Source organism: Panthera uncia, chromosome D2, assembly GCF_023721935.1.
Source record: "Panthera uncia isolate 11264 chromosome D2, Puncia_PCG_1.0, whole genome shotgun sequence".
NCBI lineage: Eukaryota > Metazoa > Chordata > Mammalia > Carnivora > Felidae > Panthera > Panthera uncia.
The window spans coordinates 68,661,767-68,686,326 of NC_064818.1; the positions used below are offsets into that span (position 1 = coordinate 68,661,767).

Consider the following 24,560-nt stretch of genomic DNA (forward strand, 5'->3'; position numbering starts at 1 on the left):
CCTGATATCTTATTCCATTTATAGATTCTGGCTCTGGAGTGTAAGAGTCTATTTTTTGAATTAAAATGTGATAAGAGACATTTCAGTTCCCAGAGTCTCTTCTCCGTCTGTAGGTCAGAAGTTATTGGCTGGAGTCCCAGCATCTCCCTTGAGCTATTGCTTCTGCTGACCAAACCTCCCGAGCCTTTAAACCAAATGATATCATAATCATTATGGTGCATCGTTCTAACAGTTGACGTTCATCTACGTATGCACAGGTATCTTTGAATTTCCCCCTGCTTATCGAAATCGCAAACAGGTGAGCAAGTTTTAATCCGTATTGTGAGTGCCTCGAAGTGGGCTTCTGATGATGATACTAATGAAAACTGCACTGGCATTTGTTGAACTGACTACTGGTAACTACATGGTTGTTGCATATTAGATAATGTGATATATAATCACCGACAGAACAATGCCTCCTAGAGACACTGTACTTCTCTAACAGAAAAAAAAAAAAAACTATGACCATAAATTCTATTCATTAAGCACCCACCAAACGCAGGGTTCTTACACACATTAGCTTCTTCATTTCCCATTCGAGTCGTAGGAAGTAAGGAATGTTATTTCCGTTCGACTGATGAAATGACTGAATCTCAGAGAAACGAAGAGCATTGCTCAAGGATCTAGGTGTGAGTGGTGAGGGAGGACTTAAACCTGGGTCGAGCCTGCGTGTTTTCTGTTCTCCCACTTGGGTTAAGCAGTTCTAAGAAAACCGTATTTCTCTTGCTCATTTCTTTTGCTTATGACACAGGATATTGTGGTATTGCTCATGTACTAAAAACCATGCTCAGAGTTCTTGTGGTTTTGAGTTGAAAAAAAAAACAAAAACAAACAAGATCAGATGTGAAGATTTACTTCGACTTTAGTACAGTGTAACCTCAAAAGAAAAAAAAAAACCTTAATCTTTCAAGTTCCAATTTCCACAATATGCATATTCACACAGCTTCTGAAATGACTAGGGAGAATGAGTCTAGTTGATTACCTCCAGAGCAGTAAGTCATGTCCCCAGTTACAAGACTGGAGCGACGGTGAGCTAGGACATCACAGCCCTTGACAATCTTTGCTTATATTTGAGTGCCTTCAATGTGAATTCGGGGCACATTTACAGCACCTCTGTTTGGTTTTTCTTTTATGTAGTTTTTAACACAGTGGCAAATTGGAAGTGACTGCCAGCCGGCTGAAATCTACAGCTAATCGGAAAGGTCAAACAGCCTCCTTTGTTCAACATACGCCATCCCTCCCCATTCCTTCGCAGCCTGTGCAGTGTGACCCAGCGAGGAACATGTCTGCTCTTGTCCCCCGTGTGTTGCATTGACGCCGAGGTGCTGAGATGCCCCCGGGCTCATCGAAGGCCGGCCTGTCTCATGTTTCATCATTGGCCCAATAGGCGCAGAGCTTGTGGTTTACCATCTATCTCTGCGAGCACTCAAGGCCAAGGCAGACTGCCCAAGACTGAGAACAAAAGAACACCCAGTTGCCCAACACTTTAAGACACTCTAGCCAGCCTCCTCCTCCCCAGGTAGTGCGCGTGTGTCTCCCCACCCAACACATGCAAACTCTTCCTCCCCCTTCTCCCTTCACATCTGTACCCCCTCAGCCCCACCTTTTCCATAGTCATTCAGAAATTTTAAACCTAAACTATAGCAAGTGATTTCTTCCTTGATGAATCGCCCCTTCTCCACTCCACCCTATAACCTGGCTCTGAGGTAATTTCCTAATTCTTTTGGACAAGTCAGTTTACTCTTGATGAGGATTAAAGGTTATTTTTAACCTGAACCACACACGAGGAAATGATGCAATAATTTCTTTGAGCTGGCTGAATGGTTCCTCTTTTTCTTTTTGGTCCATGAATCAAGATGATTCTGAACTTGAAGTTGTTTCTGGCCTTTGTGAGTAATTTCATAATCGCAGAATAAAGTCCACCACTCCCAATTTAAAGGGCTTGCGAGCAGCGATGGTTTCCTAAATGACTGGCATTTTTGTCAGATGTAGACCCCGGGGTTAAAACTCAGAGTGATTTTATTTTATTTTTTAATTTTTTTAAATGTTTATTTATGAGAGATAGGTAGAGAGCGAGCAGGGGAGAGGCAGAGAGAGAGAGAGAGGGAGGGAGACAGGATCCCAAGCAGGCTCCGTGCCATCAGCACAGAGCCCCGTGAGGGGCTTGAACCCACGAACCGTGAGACCATGACCTGAGCCGAAATCAAGAGTTAGATGCTTGACCAACTGAGCCACCCAGGCTCCCAAAACTCAGAGTGCTTTTAGGCCAGCATACACACGCGCCCTCCTGGTCCCTTTCACAAAGCCTGCTCCAATTTGAAAGAAAGGTGGTTAACTCTGCCACCTGGGGCTATTCTGATAGGCATCAAGTTGTCCGCCGTCCCTCCAATCTCTTGTCTAGACCTTCTAGATAGAAGGTAGACATTTCTCAATCTATCACTATTTTTAAACTGTTTGTGCATTTAAGGCCGTATGTTTATATCAGGGTTTCTCAACCTCAGGACTGTTGAAATGTGGGGTCAGGTCATTCTTTGTTGTGGAGCTGCTTATGCACATGATAGGACTCTTAGCATCCCTGGGCTCCCTCTACCTGCCAGATGCTGGCGGCACCCTCTCCAAAGTCACAACAACCGAAAATATCTCCACACACTGCCAAGTGTCCTCCAGGGAAGCAAAATTGGTTGAGAAACACTGGCCTTTCTGTTGGTTTCAATTACAAATTCCTTTTGGACTGGAACTCACCGAATTTGTACAAACTTCACAACAGGAAGGTGTGGAGAGAAAGCTGTTGAATGATGATCACAGTCACCAAAAATGTATCGAGGATTTTTGGCTCCCGTTTAAAGAGGACCGACAATTTCAACAGATGATCAAGTAAACAGTAGATAATTTGTCTTATTCAGCCTTCTGTTCTAATCAATAGGATTAAAACGGCAACACTTAGCTCTCTTTTTATGAACCACCAGGAGGAATTAAAAATCTTTAAGAAAGAACTCATCCCCTCATAATTAAACTGCTCCCACAAAATAAGGTAGGAGGCAGGTAGAGTGAAACCACGCACAGCAGTGTGAGTGAGCGAATGGCAAGCCTCAGAAAAATGAGTCTGCGCCTGGATAAACATTCCTTTGCAATTACTGTTCTGCGAGGCAGGGACTGAGGGCGGCACCCCATCCCCTCGTGAGAGCTGGCCCTCATAAACTACATCCAGTATCTTTCATGGATGGAAAGCAGAAGATAGATATGAACTCATATGTCATTATAACTGCTGTGTTTTTCATCCATTCAAGTGGCATTAAACTGCTGGGTTTGGAAAAGACAAGTTTCTAAATGGTCTCTTTCTAGCCCTCTCTCGGGGCAAAAGAACAAAACCTTTTATCAGTTAATCTGATGGATGACATGGGGTTATTTTTATTCTATTCACAAGAGACAAGGCATGTAGGTCCCCCTTGTTCTTACATGCATTGGTTAATAATTCATTTAAACAAATATTTATGGAAATCATGGGCAAAGCAGTTTGATAGCCACCAGTTACTACAGTGGAAATGAAGATCTGCCCTCTGAGTTTACATTCTGTTTCTCTAACAGTTGGTTGTATATTTTTATTATATTCCCATACATACTTGACATTGTATACTTTAAGGGCCGATCCAGCGGATTCAAACGTCTGAGTGCCCATAGATGATGGGTCATCCAGAAGGAGTTTATGGACACATGGCTTTTGACATAAGGGTGGGTATTCAAAACAATATTAATGGTGAGAGAGTTTTTTTTTCCCCTGATTATTAAATTAATACATGTTGCTGTTTTTAAAATAAAATCCAGAAAACAAAGAAAAGTTCAAGGGGAAGATGGTCTCCCATAAGCAGTGGAAGGTCATAGCAAAGGCATAGGACCCAGTATGCTGGGGACAGCAAAACCTGTGTGGGATCCTAAGGAGCCACCCAGAATCATGGGGTGGGGGCCTGAATGCCAGACCTAATTAAGAAGACAATGGGGAGCCACTGATGGTTGTATGTTCTGGGCATCCTCGTGACAGAGTCAAGGTGCCCGTGAGGTCCTAGTGGTTCTGCTCAATTGTCACATGTGGAGCCAGAGGATATAAGGTATGCATTAACCTGTCCAAGGTCATGTAGCCAGTAGACGGGAGGACAGGCAGTCCCAAACCCCATGTCCCTCACACAAAGTAGGAATTGAGTGGAACAAGACAAGGGCTGTGATTTAAAGCATCATGTGTCTAGCTGTGGCGGATACAACTTTGACCCAGGGGAATGTATCAAAAGATTCCGTAGGCACAGAAAAAGGATCTTACTTACTTTGTAGATAAAAGACCAACTGACAGCCCAGAGACATCTACGCAGAGCAGGTACCCTTGGGTGGAGGGCACCTTCCCTGACTGTCGGGTACCCAGAATGATATACCACTGCCAAGTTACCACCTGAATGAAGTGAGGGGCTTTGGAGCTTTGAGCGGCTCCCCTTTGACGCTTTTCGTGGGGAGTTCATGCCACTGACCCATAGCAATCGTTCTGGACTATCTATCTGGTTAAGAGCCAGCCTGCTCACCAGGTATGATGGCTGGAGCCCCCAATACATTCCCGAGACACTCCGGGATGCATTCCCAGGTTTACCATGCCCCTGGTAGATCCAGAAGTCATGCCAAGACAGGACAACATTTCAAAGGGAGATTCATGAATGTGAACAAGGGTTAACAATGTCAGATGCTACAGAAAGGGCATAGTGCACAAGGCAACTGCTTTTGACTCTTCTGGAAATCTTTGAGGAAGCACTTCTGAATGGTAGTGGGGGGAAAAGCTGGGTTGTTTAGGGTTACAGAGGGGAAGAATCATGACTAGATAAATACATTGGGTATGATCTGCTCCTTCTAGAAGTATGTCGGTGAGGAGGAGAAGAAAAATGAGCCATGGTAGTGGATCAAGAGGATTTATTCAGGACCAGGTGGGAGTCGAACTCTTCTCCTTCAACAGCGTCCAACGAATGCTTTCTCTGTGCCTCACAGATGCCAGGCATTATCCAAGGTCTAGAGAGACAGCCACGAATACTGACAAAATTCCTGTCCCCGTGGGGCTTATATTTGGGGAAAGGGGGAGGAAGGCAGGGCACAAACACCAAAAAGTGAAAATAAACACATAGATATAAATAAGGTAATTCCATACAAGGATGTGGAATGTCAGTGATATATTAATGAAAAAAAAAAAAGAGATTGGTATGATAAGACCAAGACTGGCTGAGTTGGGGGGAACGGGGTGGTCAGACAAGGACCCCCTAAGGAGGTAACACTTGAGAGGAAGCTTCAGGAGTGAGAAAGAACTGCCGTGGAATTTCTGACAGAGGGACAGCAAGTTCAGGGTCCCTGTGGCAGGTACCAGCTCAAGAGACAAAGGGGCCAGTGTGGTAAAGCACAGAGAGCCAGGGAGATAGAAGGAAAGGGGAGGCAGCCAACAGATTACCACACGCCTGCGACCACAGAAGCAAGTTTGGGTTTAGTTCTAACTGCGATGTGAAACCACTGGGGGTGTTGAAGCAGGAAAAGCTAAGTGATCTTTTTTTCTAATTATTATTTTAAGATCATATATATCTTTTTAAAAGCCACTCTTGGCTACAGAGCAGAGAATAAACTCTAGGGGCAGGAGTGGAAGTTGCCGGCGTCTGTTGCGGGGGGTCTAGTGGGAGACCAATGGTGGCTTGGACCAAAGTAGCAGCAGGGAAAAGGTGAGCGTGTTGCAAACACAGAGCCCACAGCATTTGCTGATGGACTGCATCTGGGGAGAGGTGGAAAGGGGAAAACTGAGGGAGAGCCCTTGGGTCTCCACCCAAGTACCTACGTGAATGGCAGTGCTATTTCCTGAGCTGGGAAGACTGGAGGAGGAGTCTGGAGGGAGTAGAGACTAACAGTCTCAGTGCTGGATAAGTCAAGTCAACTGTAAGACGTCTGAATCCCAGAAGAGATCTGAAGGAGAAAGCTGGGAGAAATCAGGCCAGGGATACAGATTTTGGAGTCATCAGTCTATGGATGTTAAAAAAAAAAAAAAAAAAAAGCAAGCAGTTGGATTAAACATAGAATTACCACAGGATCCAGCAATCCCACTCCCAGGTATAGACCCCCGAGAATTGGAAATAAAACTCGTACACAAATATTTACAGCAAGACTACTGAAAACAGCCAAATGGTGGAAACAACCCAAATGGCCACCAACAGCTGGATGGATAAATGAAATATGGAATAACCACACGACGGAATACTATTCAGCCGCAGAAAGGAACGAAGCCTTAATACACGCTACAAAGCGGACGGTGAACCTTGAAAACATTACGCTAGGCGAATGGTTCCATTTATACAAGAACATCCACGATAAGCAAATCCAGAGACAGAAGGCAGACGAGCAGTTGCCAGGGGTTAAGAAAGGAGCAAATGGGCAGCGGCCGCTGAATGGGTACAGAGTTTTCTCTTGGGGTGATGGAGGATGTTTTGGGACCAGACAGAGGTGGCAGTTGCACCATAATGTGAATGTAGTAAATGCCACTAAACTGCACGCTTTAAAATGGTGGAATTTATGTTCGTGGGTATTTTACCACGCCAAAACATACATACATACATACATACATACATAATAAACATAGGCAAGGGGGTTGGACGAGGTGACCTCCGGATCAGGCAGAGACGGACAAGACAGCCCTGGACTGAGCCCCAAGCATGTGAGAATTTAAGAGGTCAGCCGGAAGAGGGATAGTCAGCAAAGAAGGTTCGAAGGCACAAACCGTGACACCGGAGGAAAACCAGAGATGTTGCTGTCCTAGAACCCAAAGGGAAATGTGTTGCAAGGAGAGTAAGTGACCATCTGTGTCAAAGAGTGACTTCGTGTGCGGTTCGGGGGGGACACTGCCACATTCGCCTGCTCCGTGGTGGAACCATTTTGCACTCTGATCGGCACTGCGTCAGAGTGCTCCCGTCCGCCCTGCAATAGAGCACTGTTGCCAGACCAGCGTACCGTCCTCTCCGAGGGGGAAATAGATCCCAGGGTAGATTTCACCTGCAACTCCTCTAACTGAGAGTGAGGCTGAACATCGTTACAGACATTCAGGGGCCACCCGTCTCTCCTCCATCGAGGGCTATCTGAGCCCGGTCTTCTTCCATTTTCTGTTGAGCTGGGAGTCTTCTCACTCTTGATTTCTAGGAGCTCTTGAAGTATCAGGGAGCTGGTCTTTTGTATCACCCCCTCCCTTGAAGCTCTTCTTTCTTCGCTACCTCGAAAGTATTCTCTTCTAGGTGTTCTTTCGTCTCCAGGGTCTCATGTGAGCCTTTGGGATGCTTTCCCCTGGGTACATGGGCTTCTCCCCGACTCGGCACTTTGCATGTTAGCGCCCCCGACCCTTCGTCTCCAGCAACCTCACTTCACTACATGCCCTTCTCGGGCATCCCTCCCCTTCCATCACTGCCTCCACCATGATTCTGATCACAACTGTGTGCTGAACTCTCCCTAGACGATGTGCAGCAGGATATTAACAAAGGACTCCTAGATGCTCAGGGCGGGCTGAGACCCCACAGCGGAGAACAAGGTGTGTTAGGCACCCAAGCATTCGAAAGAGAGGGGCTAGACCATCTAGGCAGACCTTACAGAGGATGACCCAAAACACCACACAGGGGCCTGGCCTCATCATGAGGGTCTTTACCAGAGGTTTGAGCGTTGCTCCTTAGTTCTTTGCAGAGAACCCACCGCCCTCAAACCAAGCAGAAGGCTTTAAGAGAATCTTCTGGAGAGCCTGGCTGGTGTCTTATGGAATTGAGGGGACGCAGGATTAGCTGACTTGTGTCGGAAAAGCTCTAAAGGTGAAAGGCTGGCTGGCTGCCATGGCCCCAAGTGGGGAGAGGAGCCCTCTTGTCAATGCTGTTCCCGGTGGTGGCACCCCCCAGTTAATGGTCATTTTCTCCCCGTTGGTCACGGAAATTGGAACAAAATTTGGAAAGTGTTGGAAGGGCATAATTGTTGCTTCTGCACAGTGAAGGAAACAATCAACAAAACTAAAAGGCAGCCTATGGAATAGGAGAAGATATTTACCAATGACATATCTGATAAAGGGTCAGTATCCAAAATCTATAAAGAACAGGGGCACCTGGGTGGCTCCGTCGGTTAAGCATCTGACTTCAGCTCAGGTCATGATCTCATGGCTCGTGAGTTCAAGCCCCATGTGGGGCTCTGGGCTGACAGCTTAGAGCCTGGAGCCTGTTTTGGATTCTGTGTCTCTCTCTCTCTGCCCCTCCCCTGCTTGTTCTCAATCTCTCTCTCTCTCTCAAAGATAAACATTAAAAATATTTTTAAAACAAAGAACTTATCAAACTCAACACCCCCAAAACAAATAATCCAGTTTAAAAATGGGCAGAAGACATAATTAGACATTTTTTCAAAGAAGACATCCAGATGGCCAACAGACACATGAAAAGATGTTCAATATCACTCATCATCAGGGAAATACAAATCAAAACCACAATGAGATACCACCTCACACCTGTCAGAATGACTAAAATTAACAACACAGGAAACAACAGATGTCGGCAAGGATGTGAAGAAAGGGGAACCCTCTTGCACTGTTGGTGGGAATTAAAACTAATGCAGCCCAGCCACTCTGGAAAACAAAAAGTTAAAAACAGAACTACTCTATGACCCAGCAATTGCACTACTAGGAATTTACCCAAAAGATGCAAAAATACAGATTAGAAGGGGCACATGCACCCCAGTGTTTCTAGCAGCATTTTCAATAATGGCCAGACTATGGAGAGAGCCCAAATGTCCATCAACTGTTGAATGGATAAAGAAGATGTGAGATATATATACACACACATACATACATACAATGGAATATTACTCAGCCATGAAAAAGAATGAAATCTTGCCATTTGTAACAACGTGGATGGAACTAGAGCATATTATGCTAAGTGAAATAAGTCAGAGAAAGACATATACCATATAATTTCACTCATCTGTGGAATTTAAGAAAAAAATAGATAAACATATGGAAAGGGAAAAAAAGAGAGGGAGGCAAAACACAAGAGACTCTTAATGATATGGAAAAACTAACAAACTGAGGACTGATGGAGGGGAGGTGGGTGGAGGATGGGCTAAATGGGGGATGGGCATTAAGGAGGGTCCTTGTCATGATGAGCACTGGGTGTTGTATGTAAATGATGAATTACTAAAGTCTATACCCAAAACCAATATTACACTGTCTGTTAACTAACTAGAATTTAAACAAAAATTTGAAGAAAAACCCCACAAATTTAATATAATTTAATTTTTAGAAATAGAAGGGCATAATTATTGACTCTCCAGGAAGCTGAGAGGCAGACCTAATATGGTAACAGCAGAAGAGAGGAAATGCCAAACAGGCAGAATTTGGAAACTCATGGAGAACCAGCCCTGTGCATTCATGGAAAACATCCTTATAAATAAAGTTTTTACAAAAGCTAAACACAGAAAAAATTCACACGATGTTGTTGCATAGTATTCACTTAAGATTTTCTTAAATCACTTGAATTTGGATCTTAGTTTCAGAAAATGAAGCTGCTTCAAGACAGGAAAAAAATAAAAATGAGACATTATTTTAGAGTGGTCAAGAGCTCTGGCTGGGGCGTCACACAGACCTGGGTTGGAAGTCCTGCTCCATCATTTATTAGCTGTGAAACTTGGAGCAAATCGCTCAACTTCTCTGAGCCTCAATTTCCTCCTTTACAAAGCAAACATAATACCCGACAAGGCTGTTACTAGAAGTAAATGGGATATTGCAAATGACACCCTTAGCATGGTGTCTGGTGTTCAGTTACTGGTTCTGACCAATCACGAGTGACACCCATCACTCATCATCAGGGAGATGCAAATCAGAACCACATTGAGATATCACCTCACACCTGCTAGGATGGCTCTCATGAAAAAGACAAGGGATAACAAATGTTGGTGAGGGTGTGGAGAAAAGGGAATGCTCGTGCACTGTTGGTGGGAATGTAAATTGGCAAAGCCATAATGGAAAAAAGTATGGAGGTTCCTCACAAAACTGAAACCAGCACTACCGTAACATTCAGCAATCCCACTTGTGGGAAAATCAGGACCTCAAAGAGATATCTGCACTCTCGTGTTCATTGCAACTTTTCACAACAGCCAAGATGTAGAAACAACTCAAATATCCTTTGACAGACGAAGAGATAAAGAAAATGGGGTGTATAGATACAACAGAACAGTATCTAGCTGCGACAAAAGAAGGAAATTCTGCCATTTGTGACAACATGGATAAATCTGGAAGGCACTATTCTCTGAAATAAACTCGACAGAGAAAGACAAATACTATAGAATCTAAAACAAAACAAAACGATAACAAAGTTTCATGGAAACAGAGAATAGGAGCATTCTGACCACAAAATAGAAAAGAGTTAATTAGCTATGGTAACTATATGAAGTGATAGACGTGTTGACCTCGGTGATCATTCTACAATGTATATGTATATCAAATCATCACATTGTATACTTCGAATGTATGTACTATTGTATTTGTTTGCTATTCCTCAATGAAGTTAGAAGGAGAGAAAGGAAAAGATGGGAGGGAGGGATGAAGGAAGGGAGGGAGGGAGGTAGGGAGGGAGGAGGAGGAAGGAAGGAAGGAAGGAAGGAAGGAAGGAAGGAAGGAAGGAAGGAAGGAAAGGAAAGGAAACTCTCTAAAGAAACTCTCTAAAGATAACTTCTTGAAGACAGGGTCCAAGTCTTCCATATAGACTTCCTATCCTACATCCCATGGCAAGTGGATTTTTACAGCTGTATATTACCATTAATACTGTGACAATAACAATATTTCAATTAACAAAAGTATAAAGATTCCAGGGGCGCCTGGGTGGCTCAGTCGGTTAAGGGTCTGACTTTGGCTCAGGTCATGATCTCGCAGTCCATGGGTTCAAACCCTGCATCGGGCTCTGTGCAGCCAGCTCAGAGCCTGGAGCCTGCTTCGGATTCTGTGTCACCCTCTCTCTCTGCCCCACCCCCACTCACACTCTGTCTCTCTCCTTCTCTCAAAAATGAATAAACGTTAAAATTTTTTTAAAAATTCATAAAGATTCTTGGTCACTCAGGAGTGATGGCAGACATTTTACACGGCCACAGACAATGTTTTTAGTAAAGATAAAAAGAAATAGGAAAAAAAAAGAAAAAGAATAAAAGAGAATGTGACATAGATCTAGGTTTCTGTTACATGGCCCTGGAAAGAATGCACATGCCCTATCATTGTATTTTACATCTTTAATTTTGGTTGGTTTGGTGCTTTCTGACGGATGCTGTTAACTTTATGGAGTTTCCAAAGAAAGTTCTCTGTAATGTGCTCTGAAGGAAACTGAGAAGAAAATAAAGCACACTGCAGTAACACAGCCTGGGAGTGCAGAAAGACTATTTGTTCATCATAAATTAAGTTAAAAATATAGTTGCACAAGCAGATGACTAAATAATACTTAGATGCACAGATTTGAGCTTTTCTTTAAGTACAAGCTTATGTAAGATTGTTCCACTGAACTAATCTCGTCATTAACAACGCTTCAATGTGACATTTTTAAACATACTGTTTCATATACATCTAAATTCATGCTGTTTACACAGCACGCACGTAGCAAATTTATCTGCAAGGAGGACTTGGCATCACTGCAACACAGAATGTCATACTATGTTAGAGAGATCCTCGGCTTTCACACTGCGTTAGAGAGATCCTTGGATTTTATACTAAGAGAGTTCCTCAGATGTTTACACTTAGGCATCCGGTTCCATATTCGGCCCCTGTAGCAAAGGCATCCAGGACAGCTGAGAGCCATTCTTTAATATCAAACGGCAGCACAAATGATCAGATTGGATTCTTGGAACTTAATCAGGTGGAGTTTTTTGGTGTTTGGATTGGGGGCATACAAGTCAAGTTCATTTGGTCTGTGGCCATGCACAGGTTAAAACATTACCATCTGTGTCCACAGAGGACAGTTAGATGTACCACTTAGGGATGGATAAAATTAAGATGCTCGTGAGCCTCAGATTTCATCATAAATCTCAATCAATATACTGAAGGGAGTTATTTCTTAGTCAAACCCCTGCCTGCCAATATTTTAGGATCTGAATCACCTTCTCCATCAAAATCATTACTTAGGGGTCAGAAAAATCCTGTTTTTCAGTGGATTCTATAGGAGAGAGAACCTGGGTTTAACTTGCCTCAAAGGCCAGTTTTGTTCTTCAGTTATAAAGGCTTGTTGTATCTCTCCGACCCAGCCAATCGCCGTTATGCTAGTTCTAGTTCAGAAAAAAAAAATTAATAATAATAACACCCATGTTGCAGCTGGCAAGGCCAACTGTGGGTCCACACAATGTCAGAGCAACCTGCTGAAAAGTAGCGTGTATGATCAACCAGTTGGATCAGCTGGTTTTTCTCCTCGAGCGGGAATTATTAACGTGAACCTGAATTTTTCTATTTCACTTGCAAGACAACAGTCGGGTTTCTTGGTTTGTAATGAAAGCTATAAAAGGACAGCCCATTTAACCCTACCGTAAGCACACACTGACAGGGATGTGGTTTACACACGCCCCTCCCGCTCTGAATGAAGACCCAGGCTACTTACTCAGCATACATGACGTCTTGATCTGACCACAGTCAGCCTGTGGCATTCGTGACTTTGTGCCTGGCTGTAATCCTACAACAAAGGTGACTGTTCTCACCAGGGTCTGCGTGTCACTTATCTGGGGGCCATCTTTAGTGTGAAACATGAGAAGCCATTCTGCTTGCCCTCAGTCCTAGAAAACATAATATAAATTCCGAGACATAAGGTGTCAAACTTTCTTACGCGTGAGTAACGTCTTGTTATGGGTTGAATGCGTCCCTCCCCGCCCCCAGAAAAAAACACGTGTTGGAGTCTCGGGACTCCCTTAGTCTCTCAGAATGTGACCTTATTTGGATCTTCAAACGTGATCTTTACAGAGGTAATGAAGACAAAATAAGGCCATTAAGATGGGTCTAATTCAATATGACTGGTGTCCTTATCAAAAGGAGAAATTTGGACACAGACCAGCACAGAAGGAAGACGGCCAGCCATAAGCCAAGGGGAGAGGCCCCGGATAGACCCTTTTCTCACAGCCCTCAGAACAAACCCACTGGCACCTTGATTTTGGACTTCTAACCGTCTAATTCACACCTCACCGATCCAGCGTCATTGGAGAACGAAACAATCCATATAAATTCATTTTCTAAATAATGAAAGTGTTCCGGAAAAGAAGCTCCAAAATTTTCATAGTACTATTTCTTAATAAAGATATTTCTAAGATGCACACTGCATTTCTTTTTTTTTTTTTTAAGTTTACTTATTTACTTTGAGAGTGAAAGAGAGAGAGAGCAGGAGAAGAGCAGAGAGAGAGGGTGAGAGAAAATCCCAAGCAGGCTCCGTGATGTCAGCACAGAGCCCAGTGCAGTTCTCAAACTCACAAACGGTGAGATCACGACCTGAGCTGAAACCAAGAGTCGGACTCCTAACCGACTGAGCCAGCCAGGCACCGCACACGCTGTGTTTCTTAAGCCGAGGACGGTTTAAGAGACACAATCTAAACCTTCTAAATGATGTGGGATCATCAGGTGACTGTGGGGTACAGAACACTGTCTCTGCGGTAAATGGCATCACTCGCGTCCCTGTTTTCTCACAGAAAGTTCCCAGATGTCCTCTCTGCCCACCCCCTGCACCTTTCTTACTCCTTCGCTCCGGTTTGTTTCTCCCAGTCTGTTACGAAAGAACAGAATCCGGAAAAACAAGGCATTGAAACTGTGTCTGAAATAAAATTAAGAGTTCCGAGTTAGGATCTGAAAGACTCTCCTAGGGGCTGAACCTCAGAGACCTGGGAAAACTTCCTTTGTTGCTGACTTCTCTACCAGCAAGAGATGATATAGTGAGACCCCTTATACTCGGGATAACTGCAGGACTCGGCTGCATGGACACAAAGCAGGTCACCAGAGAATTTTCCAGCCTCCTTGAGGTCTTAGGAATTTACACCATGAAAAGCAGCAGCTTGGATCAATTCTCTCCAGGGAAATAGACTTCTCTCGCAAGAGCCCAGTGGGGCTTTCTTTTGTCATTGTTGGTTTCATATACTTGGAATATGGCTATACCATAGGATAGAACTCTCTCTGGAATGACCTTTCCATGATGCAAAATTAGTTTAGGAAATGCTAATTCCCCAAGCAGAACGATAATCAGATTAAATGACCACAAAGGAATAAACTTGCCTTTGAAACCAAAAGAGTACTTACCAAATTAGATCCTTTACTACATCCTCTCGCTTTTAAAAAAGAACACATTGATTCAATTATCCAATTTCCACTGGTTGGAAGCTGCCTTCTTTGCCACCCTTGGTTTTGCATAAAACGAAGAGTTTTCTGCTTTGTGCCGTGGCCTATAGCGGTGCTGCTGGAGCTGATGTTAAAAACAAAACATGGGGAAGAAAAGAAAAAAAGCACCGATGTTTATTAAGTATTTACAAGAAGCCAAGCACTAGGACAGATGCCTTTATGCCCTATCTTATGACTCCTTCCAGACAGCGCCCGAGTAGGTGGGACATTGTTATTTCCATTAAACGGACGACGAAACGGAGGCCTGAGGTGTTCAAACAACTTGTTCCGAGTCATCCAGCTGCTAAGTGGCAGAACCTGGATTTTAACCCAGGCAGTCTGATTCCAGAGCCCGCATTCTTAATCATTAGGGTATAGAGAGAGGTAAATATCAAAACTAATCACCAAAATTTGGGGCACCTGGGTGGGTCAGTCAGTTTAGCATCCAACTCCTGATTTCTGCTCAGGTCAAGATCTCCCAGTTCATGAGCTGGAGCCTCGGGTTGGGCTCTTGTGCTGACAGCACGGGGCCTGCTTGGGATTCTCTCTCCCTCGCTCTCTGCCCCTCCCCCACTCATGTGCACAAGCGTGCTCTCTCTCTCTCTCTCTCAAAAATAAATAAGCATTTGAAAAAAAGAATCACTAAAATTAGCATAATCTTGCTTAAATGCCATAATTTGAAATTATGTAATAAAAAGCATTCTGAAACAAAACTGCATAGGCCAGGGATATTTTCAGAATCTCCCATCCAGCCCGGCTATGCGATAAAATACTGAGCATGATTTTTTTGCAAGGTTAACTGTGGCCTTTTAACTTACTTAATAAATTACTTTTATTCTAAGTCACTTCCCAGATGAGGATTTATGAAAACTATACATATGAGGATATATGCATGGGAATTTTATAAGCCAAGACAATATTGTGATCCACAAGATAGCTACGACAAGGCACACAATAAATTAGTAATGGGGTGGGGGGAAGGGCGGTGTGAAAAATGCTGCCACAGAGTAGTCAGCAGCAGGAGAGAGAAAAACTAGGGAGTGTGACGGAGATGATGACAAGTCAGAGTAAAATCGTCACTTCAGACATTTGCAGGATAAGTAAAGAGATATTTTCAGAACTATGCCAATACCATTTTAGTGCCTTCTCCAGGCATTTCAGAGACCCTCACAGCTCCACCTGGTTTAGAAAAGGATGCAGAATGGCCAAGCAAGTTCAGCTTTGTTTTTCATTTTCTGTTCCCAACTCCCAAGCAGCTTTATTTAGACTCTTAAATAAAATCCCCAAGGTTGTCACAACTTTTTGAGTCTTTCATTCTCAGTATGAGTCTTCCGTGAAATCTTTTTCCGGTTACAGATTTAAAAACAAACAAAACAATAAAGCCAAATTGCTTAATTGCTTGGCTTTTCTTTGGTGTTCTTTTGTCTTCAGAGTTAGCATTCATGTGGCAGTTTTGGAAATTCACACTGAAATGTACTCACAGTGAGAATTTCATTTGTGTGGCTAAATATGATTATTCTTCTAGACCTATTATACTTAAACCAATTGAACAATACAAATAAACATTGCATGATAGAATCTCTTCACTTGTTCAGGGCTTTGTATTCCAAAAATTACTCCATGACCTGCTCCAGGCCCCAAATATATCATGCAATTGAATTACGCTGACAAGTAGCCAGAGGTGAGCCAAAATCTGTTAAGGATGCAAGTTCTGGTAATTAAAGATTAGCTCAGGAGGCAGGAAAGTCAAGAACTCCCTTTCCCTTTCCTTGAAATCTTAAGCACGTCTCCCTCTTACGCTTCAGTTTCTCCATATTAAAATGGGGAGAAAGGAAATCCAGTAATTTCTCCGCCAGTGTAAAAAGTAATTTCTATTTAGAAGGGGTTTACAAAGAAGGGCACTGCCCCCACAACATTTAATTAGGGGATAATGCTCTGGAAACAGAAATCTACCATAGGATGATGGTCTCTAATAGGTTTTATTCAAGGGGCTGCAAAGCTGAGGCATTGTGGAAAACAAATGGCATGTCTAAGGTTGATGCGTATTTTCAAAGCACGAAGTCTGACCACACTGGTAATCAAAATCCAAGTCGCAGCAACACGGTCTCACGAGTGTCTTCGGACTCGCCCCTTCCAAGGCATAGGACCTGACATGCCTCTATATAGTGAGTGGTTCTGGATGGGCTTTTATACAGTACATGTATAATGAGTAAGTTAACTAGAAAAATATCTATACAATGCAAAGAAGTGAAAACACATATGAAAGAAAATACCTGTTTGGTCTACTCAAAGTACTGAACGGAGAGAAAGAAATGTAAATGCTTTGGTCTACCACCCAGAGGCTGAGCAGACAACCAGCTTCTTCCACTGGTTCCCATTGGCAGTCCCGTTCGGTTGGGTGACCCAGATGCCATGTTCCATGGGTGAAAGGAAAAGACAATGTCTTCTTGTATTTGGGAGAATCTACTAGACACAAGCTTTTAAGTGGTTCCTCTATCCCACAGGAATTTATGAAGGACCAACTACACGGCCAGAATAAACGGGAGCTAAAACGTTTAAAAGGGATCTTTCCTCCTCTTCAGAAGCTTAACACAGGGCTTAGGGGATTCTTGGTGCTACAAACTCCTTAGTTTGGTACAACATAATCGTTTTATCCGGGACATGGTAAGATTCTGTTAAAATAAAATCTAGAGTTTTCAATAATTAGTACAGCTTGCGGTCACCAGAGGCTCTGGACTCGGGCACACTGAAGGACGACTCCCAGCCAAATGTTCTTCATGTGCAGCAATGATATTCCTGGTGCCAGGGGCACCTAAAGGTAAGATTTCAGCTGACGAGCAATCCACTTTTATTTGTAATATAACTGAATAAAACCAGATTTGTTAAATTATTTATTTGTTTGTTTGTTTATTGAGAGACAGGGAGAGAGAGCAAGCCAGGGAGGGTCAGAGAGAGAAGGAGAGAGAATCCCAAGCAGGCTCCGTGCTGTCAGCACAGAGCCTGACGCAGGGCTCGAACCCACCAACCATGGGATCATGACCTGAGCCAAAATCAAGAGTCGGGACGTTTATCCAACTGAGCCACCCAGGTGCCCCAAGAACAGAATTTTTGAAAGTTGGCTTTAGTTTTATATTGCACTGCCTTCCTCTTTTTTTTTTTTTTTTTAAGTTACTAGTCATGGCACTAAGTAGATGACTTGAGGGAAAAAATCCTTCCTTTACTTCTAATATTTCACCACCGAAATACTTTAAAGGAATTTATTTCAGGGACTCAAATAAACAACTACCTTTAAAAAATAGAATAGGGCATATACTAGGGAAGGGCACACAAGAAAAGGGAGGGGGGGGGACTTTTTTTAAAAAGATAATTTACCAAAGATAAAAGCATTTAAACACAGTTCACTCTGATCCAGCCTCTGAGTCATATTAATGTCTGGTGTGAGAAAAGAGTCCAACTGATAAAGAGAAGCTTATTTAACTGAATGGACTTCTCATACGAGCAAACTGACCCCTTTCATGTGCTGAAATATCATGATGATTGGATCAGACGGAATTTGATGTGTTACAAACACACGGTGCTATGTGAGATTTCAAGAAGCTTTCACATACATTCACATACATTTACCATGAACCAACGGTAAATCCATTTTAAAGATGAAGCCACTGCAGGAGGTCAAACCGAAAAGTGACAAAGCCAGGATACAAACCTGGATCTTCTGCCTCCCGGGTCGGAACACTTGCCAGTACAGCCAAATTTTGAAAAATATTTTTATTGGCTCTAGCGTTGTTCAGTGTAGTCATTGGACACACCAGGAAGAGGAGGAGGTGGGAAAGAGGGAGGAAGTGGGAGAGAGGAGAGCTTTTGAATTTTCCAAATAGTCCAGGCTTTCAGTGATTACACACTGTCCTCGTTCTTATCACAATGGATGGAGTTGCTTGCCCCTATGTAAATTGTGGCTGCCAACCCAGCATATGACCTTAAGTGCCAGCCACGGGTGCAGGCTGTTCTTTGGTTAGTTAGCCCTGAGTGACTGTTTTAGCAGTTTTGCTTTATGGGAAAAGTTGTGTATCTTTCCTCTGAAACAGCCACTTGAGCTCTGATTAACAAATCCCGCCATTTACCATCAGCCTCAAGGCAAATTTTGCTAACTTACCAGTTTGATACACTTCTTGGGGCTTTGCTTGGAAATTCCCCCCAAGATGTCCTTTGGCCCACATCCCAGCAGTTGTCCAGTTGGGCTATTAACTCTTATTTTTATCAAAAGAGTCAAAACTCAGCGCAAGAATGGAAACGTGTTAGCCGAGCTCATGGCTTACAACCACAGGTGGGTGTAAATACTAGCAATCACTCCTGTGCAGACCTTTAATTCAATCTAGAACTTGAAATGAGATTCCAGTCATCAGGTATCCTCACAGAGCAGAAATGCCTGTATATACGGTATCACAAATGAAGGCTGAGGAAAAAGGTCATTCACCTGAAATATTTATGAAGATTAGGTCGTGCTTTTCATTGACGCGGACTTATGTGACCCCTTTCGAAAACACATGATGTATGTCCCACTTTATTCATTACTGAGTATGATACAGATTTATTTATCTCATGAGCCTACCTTGAATTTTATAGTTTGTAATGCTCACATGAAAAAGTGGACTGGACTATAGGAATATGAATTTTTACTGTAAATTCTAAGCATGAGGGAAGACTGTAACTCCAAAAACACTCAGTTATGTCTCCATACTAGTAAAAATGAGATTTTAATTAATTAAACATTAAATATTTATGACTCAAAGCTTAATGTGAATTAAGTAAATATTAATAAACATGGGAAATATAAAAACTAGGGGACAGTTCTGGCTCTAGAGCTTACAATCCATATGAGAAGAGAAAAGAAAAACAGATGAAAATTAGGAAAACAATATAAGAGGTGTCGAAAGGCGATATATTGTTAATTGCCTTGTGAAATGCAATTAGCAAAGTAATTACTATAGGTGGAGGAAGGAGGGATCGTTTCCAGAAACAGTGGGCAGGGATGACTGTAAAATAAATAAATAAAAAACATACCAGCCAAATCTTGAATACTGAATCCATTGAAATGGACATGAAGGAGGAGATTCTTAGTGGAAAGAACCCCATAAGAATGAGAAAGACCACAGATGCAAAAAAGAAAAAAGAAAAAGAAAAAAAAAAAAGACGAAGAGTACAGATCCAAAAAGGAAAAAGAACACAGAACTGCAAGTTAGGGTGACAGGGACAAGATAATTCTAGAAAGGCCATCTGGAACTGGACTTCTAAATGCCAAGTTGAGGAGTTAAGGTTTCTGAACACAAAAGCGTCTTGCTTCACACTTGATCTTAGCCAAAAGGCCGAGAAGCGATTAAAAGCATCTTGCTTCAAAGCAGCATTTTAGAAATATTAACTTGACTATGGTATCCCAGATTAAATGGAGCAGGGAGATACAGAGACTGGGAGATCAAAGGGAAACCGTGGCACGTTCAGATATGGAACGATGCGAGAGGGATGGAACAGAGGTGGGGGTAGGAAATGGGAGGGGGAAGAAGCCTACTACCTCTCCACGTGCTTGTCAGCATTTACCTTTGGAGCTTCCTGTTGTTTTGTAAACTACTGTCCAATCAGTGGGTTCCTAAGAACTGATTCCTTTCTGCAATCTCCAGGAGGGAATGGGGACATGGTGGAGTTTCATTTTGAATTTGCAACATGTGATACCTGTATAAGGGGATATGTTGTACCTTTTCTTCTTAATCTAGATCCTCCTCTAAGGGCAAAAAGAAAGTTAGCTCAAAGAGGTCCCCCCAAAAGCGTCATGGAATGTAGGATTTAAAGGAGATCTGAAAACATGTTATTTAAAAGAAAGCTAACTCCGGGGTGCCTGGGTGGCTCAGTCAGTTGAGCGGCAGACTTCAGCTCAGGTCATGGTCCCACAGATCATGGGTTTGATCCCCGCGCTGGGCTCTGTGCCGATAGCTCAGAGCCTGGAGCCTGCTTCGGTTTCTGAGTCTCCCTCTTTCTCTGCCCCTCTCCCAATCATATTCAGTCCTTCTCCATCAAAAATAAGCAAACATTAAAATTTAAAAAAAAATTTTAACTTAAAAATAAAAGAAAGCCAACTCTAGTTGAGCACAGACTATTTCAAACTTTTCCATAAGTATAACTGAAAGAAAGCCTCAAAATGCCAGGGACCCCTTTACGCCTGCAGCTCTATGTTGGAACTCCTATTAAAATAACCTTCTGGTTTTGGGGCACCTGGGTGGCTCAGTCGGTTGAGCGTCAGACCTCACTCAGCTCAGGTCATGATCACACAGTCTGTGAGTTCGAGCCCTGAGTCAGGCTCCGTGCTGACAGCTCAGAGCCTGGAGCCCACTTTGGATTCTGTGTCTCCCTCTCTCTCTGACCCTTCCCCGTTCATGCTCTGTCTCTCTCTCTGTCTCAAAAATAAATAAACATTAAAAAAAATTTTTTTTAAATAAACTTCTGGTTTTGAATATTTGTGATTTAATGTATTTATTATCCAGAAATTTTGGGAAATTTGACATATCTCTGATTTAACAGGAAAAAAAAAGTTTCAGGAGAGTTTTGTGACAAGTCAAATCTCACGCTCAAGTACATGGTATGTTTACACATGTACGTACATATGCAAATACATGCATCTATACATAGTATCTATGCATGCAAATACATAGATATTTATACCTATGGTAACGTTACTGGCATCCAGGCCTCTGTACTGAACCTCTCCAACCATGTTCTGGCTTTATCGCTCACAGAAATGCAATCCCCTGGCCCATCATGGACACTTAAGCTTGGCACACAGTATTCCAGTAACACCTCTTGACAGGAGATGGAGCAGGATAGAAGGTCTCCTCCCACATTCCCTACACCTCACTCCATGGCCGGGCACTCAGAACCCCTTTCCTGGGCAGCGTCAGATTCAACTCTTTCCCACCCCTTGGCTATTTTGAGGCTGTCTTTCTAGGGAGGAGGGAACAGAAGGAAGCCTGAAGGGGAGACAAGTTTGCAGTGACAGGTAACTAAGGCTCTCGTGAGCTTACTCTAAACTCAGGGTGCCGTCCCTGTCCCTCCCCTCTTTCTAGCCCTCCTCCTTTCCTTGTTCCCCCTTCTCAACCTTCCCAACTTGGCAGAACTAGGCTGCCAAGTCCTGGCGCAAAAGGGTGAATAAACAAATCACCCACACCCACCCGCCCTGAAACACTGATTGACTATCCAGTTTGGGCCTAAAGCAAATCTACGTTTGGATTTAAGAGAAGGTAGTTAAAACTGCTTGACTTTATAAACTGAATCAGCATTGCTTTTAAGCTCCTGACTGGGGTTGCTGTGAAATTCAGTCTCTCTCTGCAAGGTACGAATTTGAGTTTGGTCCAGATGTTGGGGCTCCTTCCAGACCATATTCTTTTTCTTCCAATGCTAGGAAGATACCCAGTGTGAGCATTGTATAACGTTTTCATGCACCCTTACATGGGTATTTAGAAGCTGTTTACTTCTCAAGGATTCCATTAAAGGCTTTTTATTTTCAAGGCTGAGCTGAGGACGTCACCATGGCCAGAATAGAGAGGGGGCTTGCAGTCCCACTGTTACACTGTGTTCATGGTGGCTGTTCCCTACATAGAATCCACCCACAGCTGGGCTAACAACTCACCAATTTCAAACTGATTCATTGGCCGACTGGAAAACCAGGGATAGAACTTGAAACGCTATAGGATATTAACCCTCCTATTTACATATTTTCTCCTCTCACCCCTCCAAAACTAATCCTAGAGTTTTGAGAATCTGGGAACTTGGGCAAAGGAGAAAACAGGCAAGCCCAGCGCGAGGAATCTGAAATGTCAGCTCATGACGTCAACCGAAACGAACAGCACCTTTTTGTTTGCAGTGACCCAGCTCAAAATATAAAGCCATGTGAGTAATAAAACACAAAATACAGGTGTTATCACTGAACGTGGAGAGTCTGAAATGCAATCAAATGTGTTCCTTGTTCTTGGCGGTGTCATTTACTCTACGTTCACACTTGTGTTTCCCTGAGCCTCTCTTTTTAATATCGACACGCACCGTGGCGTCATACTCACGTAGTAATTAGCTGGGTCTGAGGAGCCTGTGATTTTCCAACTGGTCCTCAGCGTTAGCTGTTCAGATGCACAAACCTTCGCTTGCCTTCTGCGTCTACTGCACTGGAACAGAAGCTCCTTGCAGGAAGAGCGCACAGAGAGCGTTCTTGACAGATGCCAGGTTTGCTCCGGCAAGGCGGCAAGGCGCTCTGCTGGAAAGTTTTCCTCTAACCACTGACACCCGCCTCCGGTCCCCCGAGCTGGCAGGACGCAGGCTGGCTGGGTCCCCTCTTGACGGGGGAAGGGTTTTACAACACACTCTGCAAGGCTGCCGGATCCGAGAAACAACCCGGCAGCCGAACTCCTCCAACCCCAGCGGACAGACAGTCCGAGGCGCTCCGGCGCTGGGAGAACGCCGAGGCCCCCTCCCCGCTAAGGCGAACGCGCGCTCGGCTCGGCAGGGAACCTGGGCACTGGAGGTGGAGAGGATGCCGGTGGAGCGGGGGCGCCAGGAGGGAGCCAAACGCCAGAGGCAGAAAGGGCGCGGGAGGGGGCGGACTGCGGGAGAGAGTGGGAGCTTCGGGGAGCGGCGGGGACGGGGGTGGGAGCCGGGCGCAGTGGTGGGGTAGAAGGGCACCGGGCCCCGGAACCCGCGAGCGCGGGAAGGGCGCGCCCGCAGGAACCGGCGGGGGCGGGGGCGGCGCTCGTGCGGCGATCTGCCCCCGGACTCCCCCGAGCAGCAGAACGGCCGGTGGGAGGGGGGTGCGAGAGGTGGGAGGGTGCGGGGGGTGGGGGGGGAAACAAGATAGGGGCGTGCCTTTGCCCGGATTGGCTGCAGGAGCCTGACGCGAGGTCCCGGGGGTTGGCTCGGGGGAGTGGGAGCGGGGTGGGGTGGGTGCTGGGTGCCGGGGCTGCGGGCTCAGCACGCTCAGAAACATGCTGAGGTCCCGGCGGCTGTTCCAGCAGCGGCAGCGGCTCCAGCAGCAGCGGCGGCGGCGGCGGCGGCGACAGCGCACGGCTCCGGCGGGGAAGGCGCCCGGCGCCCATGCCTCCGGCCCCGCGCAGCGGCTGCCCTGACCTGGCCGCGACCTCCCTCCGCGCGCCCCGCCGCCCGGGCCCCTGGGGTGTTCCCCAACCACGGCCCAGCCCCGCCACACCCCCCGCCCCCGGCCTCCGCAGCTCGGCATGGGCGCGGGGGCGCTCGCCCTGGGCGCCTCCGAGCCCTGCAACCTGTCGTCGGCCGCGCCGCTCCCCGACGGCGCGGCCACGGCGGCGCGACTGCTGGTGCCCGCGTCGCCGTCCGCCTCGCCGCTGACCCCGACCAGCGAGGGCCCCGCGCCGCTGTCGCAGCAGTGGACGGCGGGCATAGGCCTGCTGATGGCGCTCATCGTGCTGCTCATCGTGGCGGGCAACGTACTGGTGATCGTGGCCATCGCCAAGACGCCGCGGCTGCAGACGCTCACCAACCTCTTCATCATGTCCCTGGCCAGCGCCGACCTCGTCATGGGGCTGCTGGTGGTGCCGTTCGGGGCCACCATCGTCATGCGGGGCCGCTGGGAGTACGGCTCCTTCTTCTGCGAGCTCTGGACCTCGGTGGATGTGCTGTGCGTGACGGCCAGCATCGAGACCCTGTGTGTCATCGCCCTGGACCGCTACCTCGCCATCACGTCGCCCTTCCGCTACCAGAGCCTGCTGACCCGCGCGCGGGCGCGGGCCCTGGTGTGCACCGTGTGGGCCATCTCGGCCCTGGTGTCCTTCCTGCCCATCCTCATGCACTGGTGGCGGGCCGAGGGCGACGAGGCGCGCCGCTGCTACAACGACCCCAAGTGCTGCGATTTCGTCACCAACCGGGCCTACGCCATCGCCTCGTCCGTCGTGTCCTTCTACGTGCCCCTGTGCATCATGGCCTTCGTGTACCTGCGGGTGTTCCGCGAGGCCCAGAAGCAGGTGAAGAAGATCGACAGCTGCGAGCGCCGCTTCCTCAGCGGCCCGGCGCGGCCCCCCTCGCCCGCGCCCGCGCCCGGCTCCCCGCGCCCCGCGGCCGCCGCCGCCGC

General features: G+C 45.5%; 1 protein-coding gene and 1 long non-coding RNA gene across 5 annotated transcripts in view; one reads left to right on the top strand and one right to left on the bottom strand.

Moving 5' to 3' along the window:
- Positions 1–4,967: 4,967 nt before the first annotated feature.
- LOC125932992 (uncharacterized) lies at positions 4,968–23,231 on the bottom strand. 4 transcript variants are annotated; one of them, XR_007460826.1, is made up of 5 exons: positions 22,528–23,231; positions 14,351–14,513; positions 12,678–12,849; positions 5,882–6,019; positions 4,968–5,076 (listed from the first exon to the last, which is right to left on the bottom strand). It is a non-coding gene; the product is annotated as an uncharacterized LOC125932992 (long non-coding RNA). The 4 variants fall into 4 exon arrangements; XR_007460827.1 differs by having other exon boundaries at positions 5,882–6,006; positions 22,528–23,226; XR_007460828.1 differs by lacking the exons at positions 4,968–5,076; positions 5,882–6,019 and adding an exon at positions 10,973–12,351 and having other exon boundaries at positions 22,528–23,211.
- A 161-nt stretch (positions 23,232–23,392) lies between these two features.
- ADRB1 (adrenoceptor beta 1) overlaps positions 23,393–24,560 on the top strand; it is a 2,542-nt gene continuing 1,374 nt past the window's right edge. Inside the window, exon 1 of the mRNA XM_049646020.1 lies at positions 23,393–24,558. Within this exon, the coding sequence (XP_049501977.1) occupies positions 23,692–24,558 (867 nt within the window). The 5' untranslated portion in view covers positions 23,393–23,691. The remainder of the gene's footprint in view (positions 24,559–24,560) is intronic.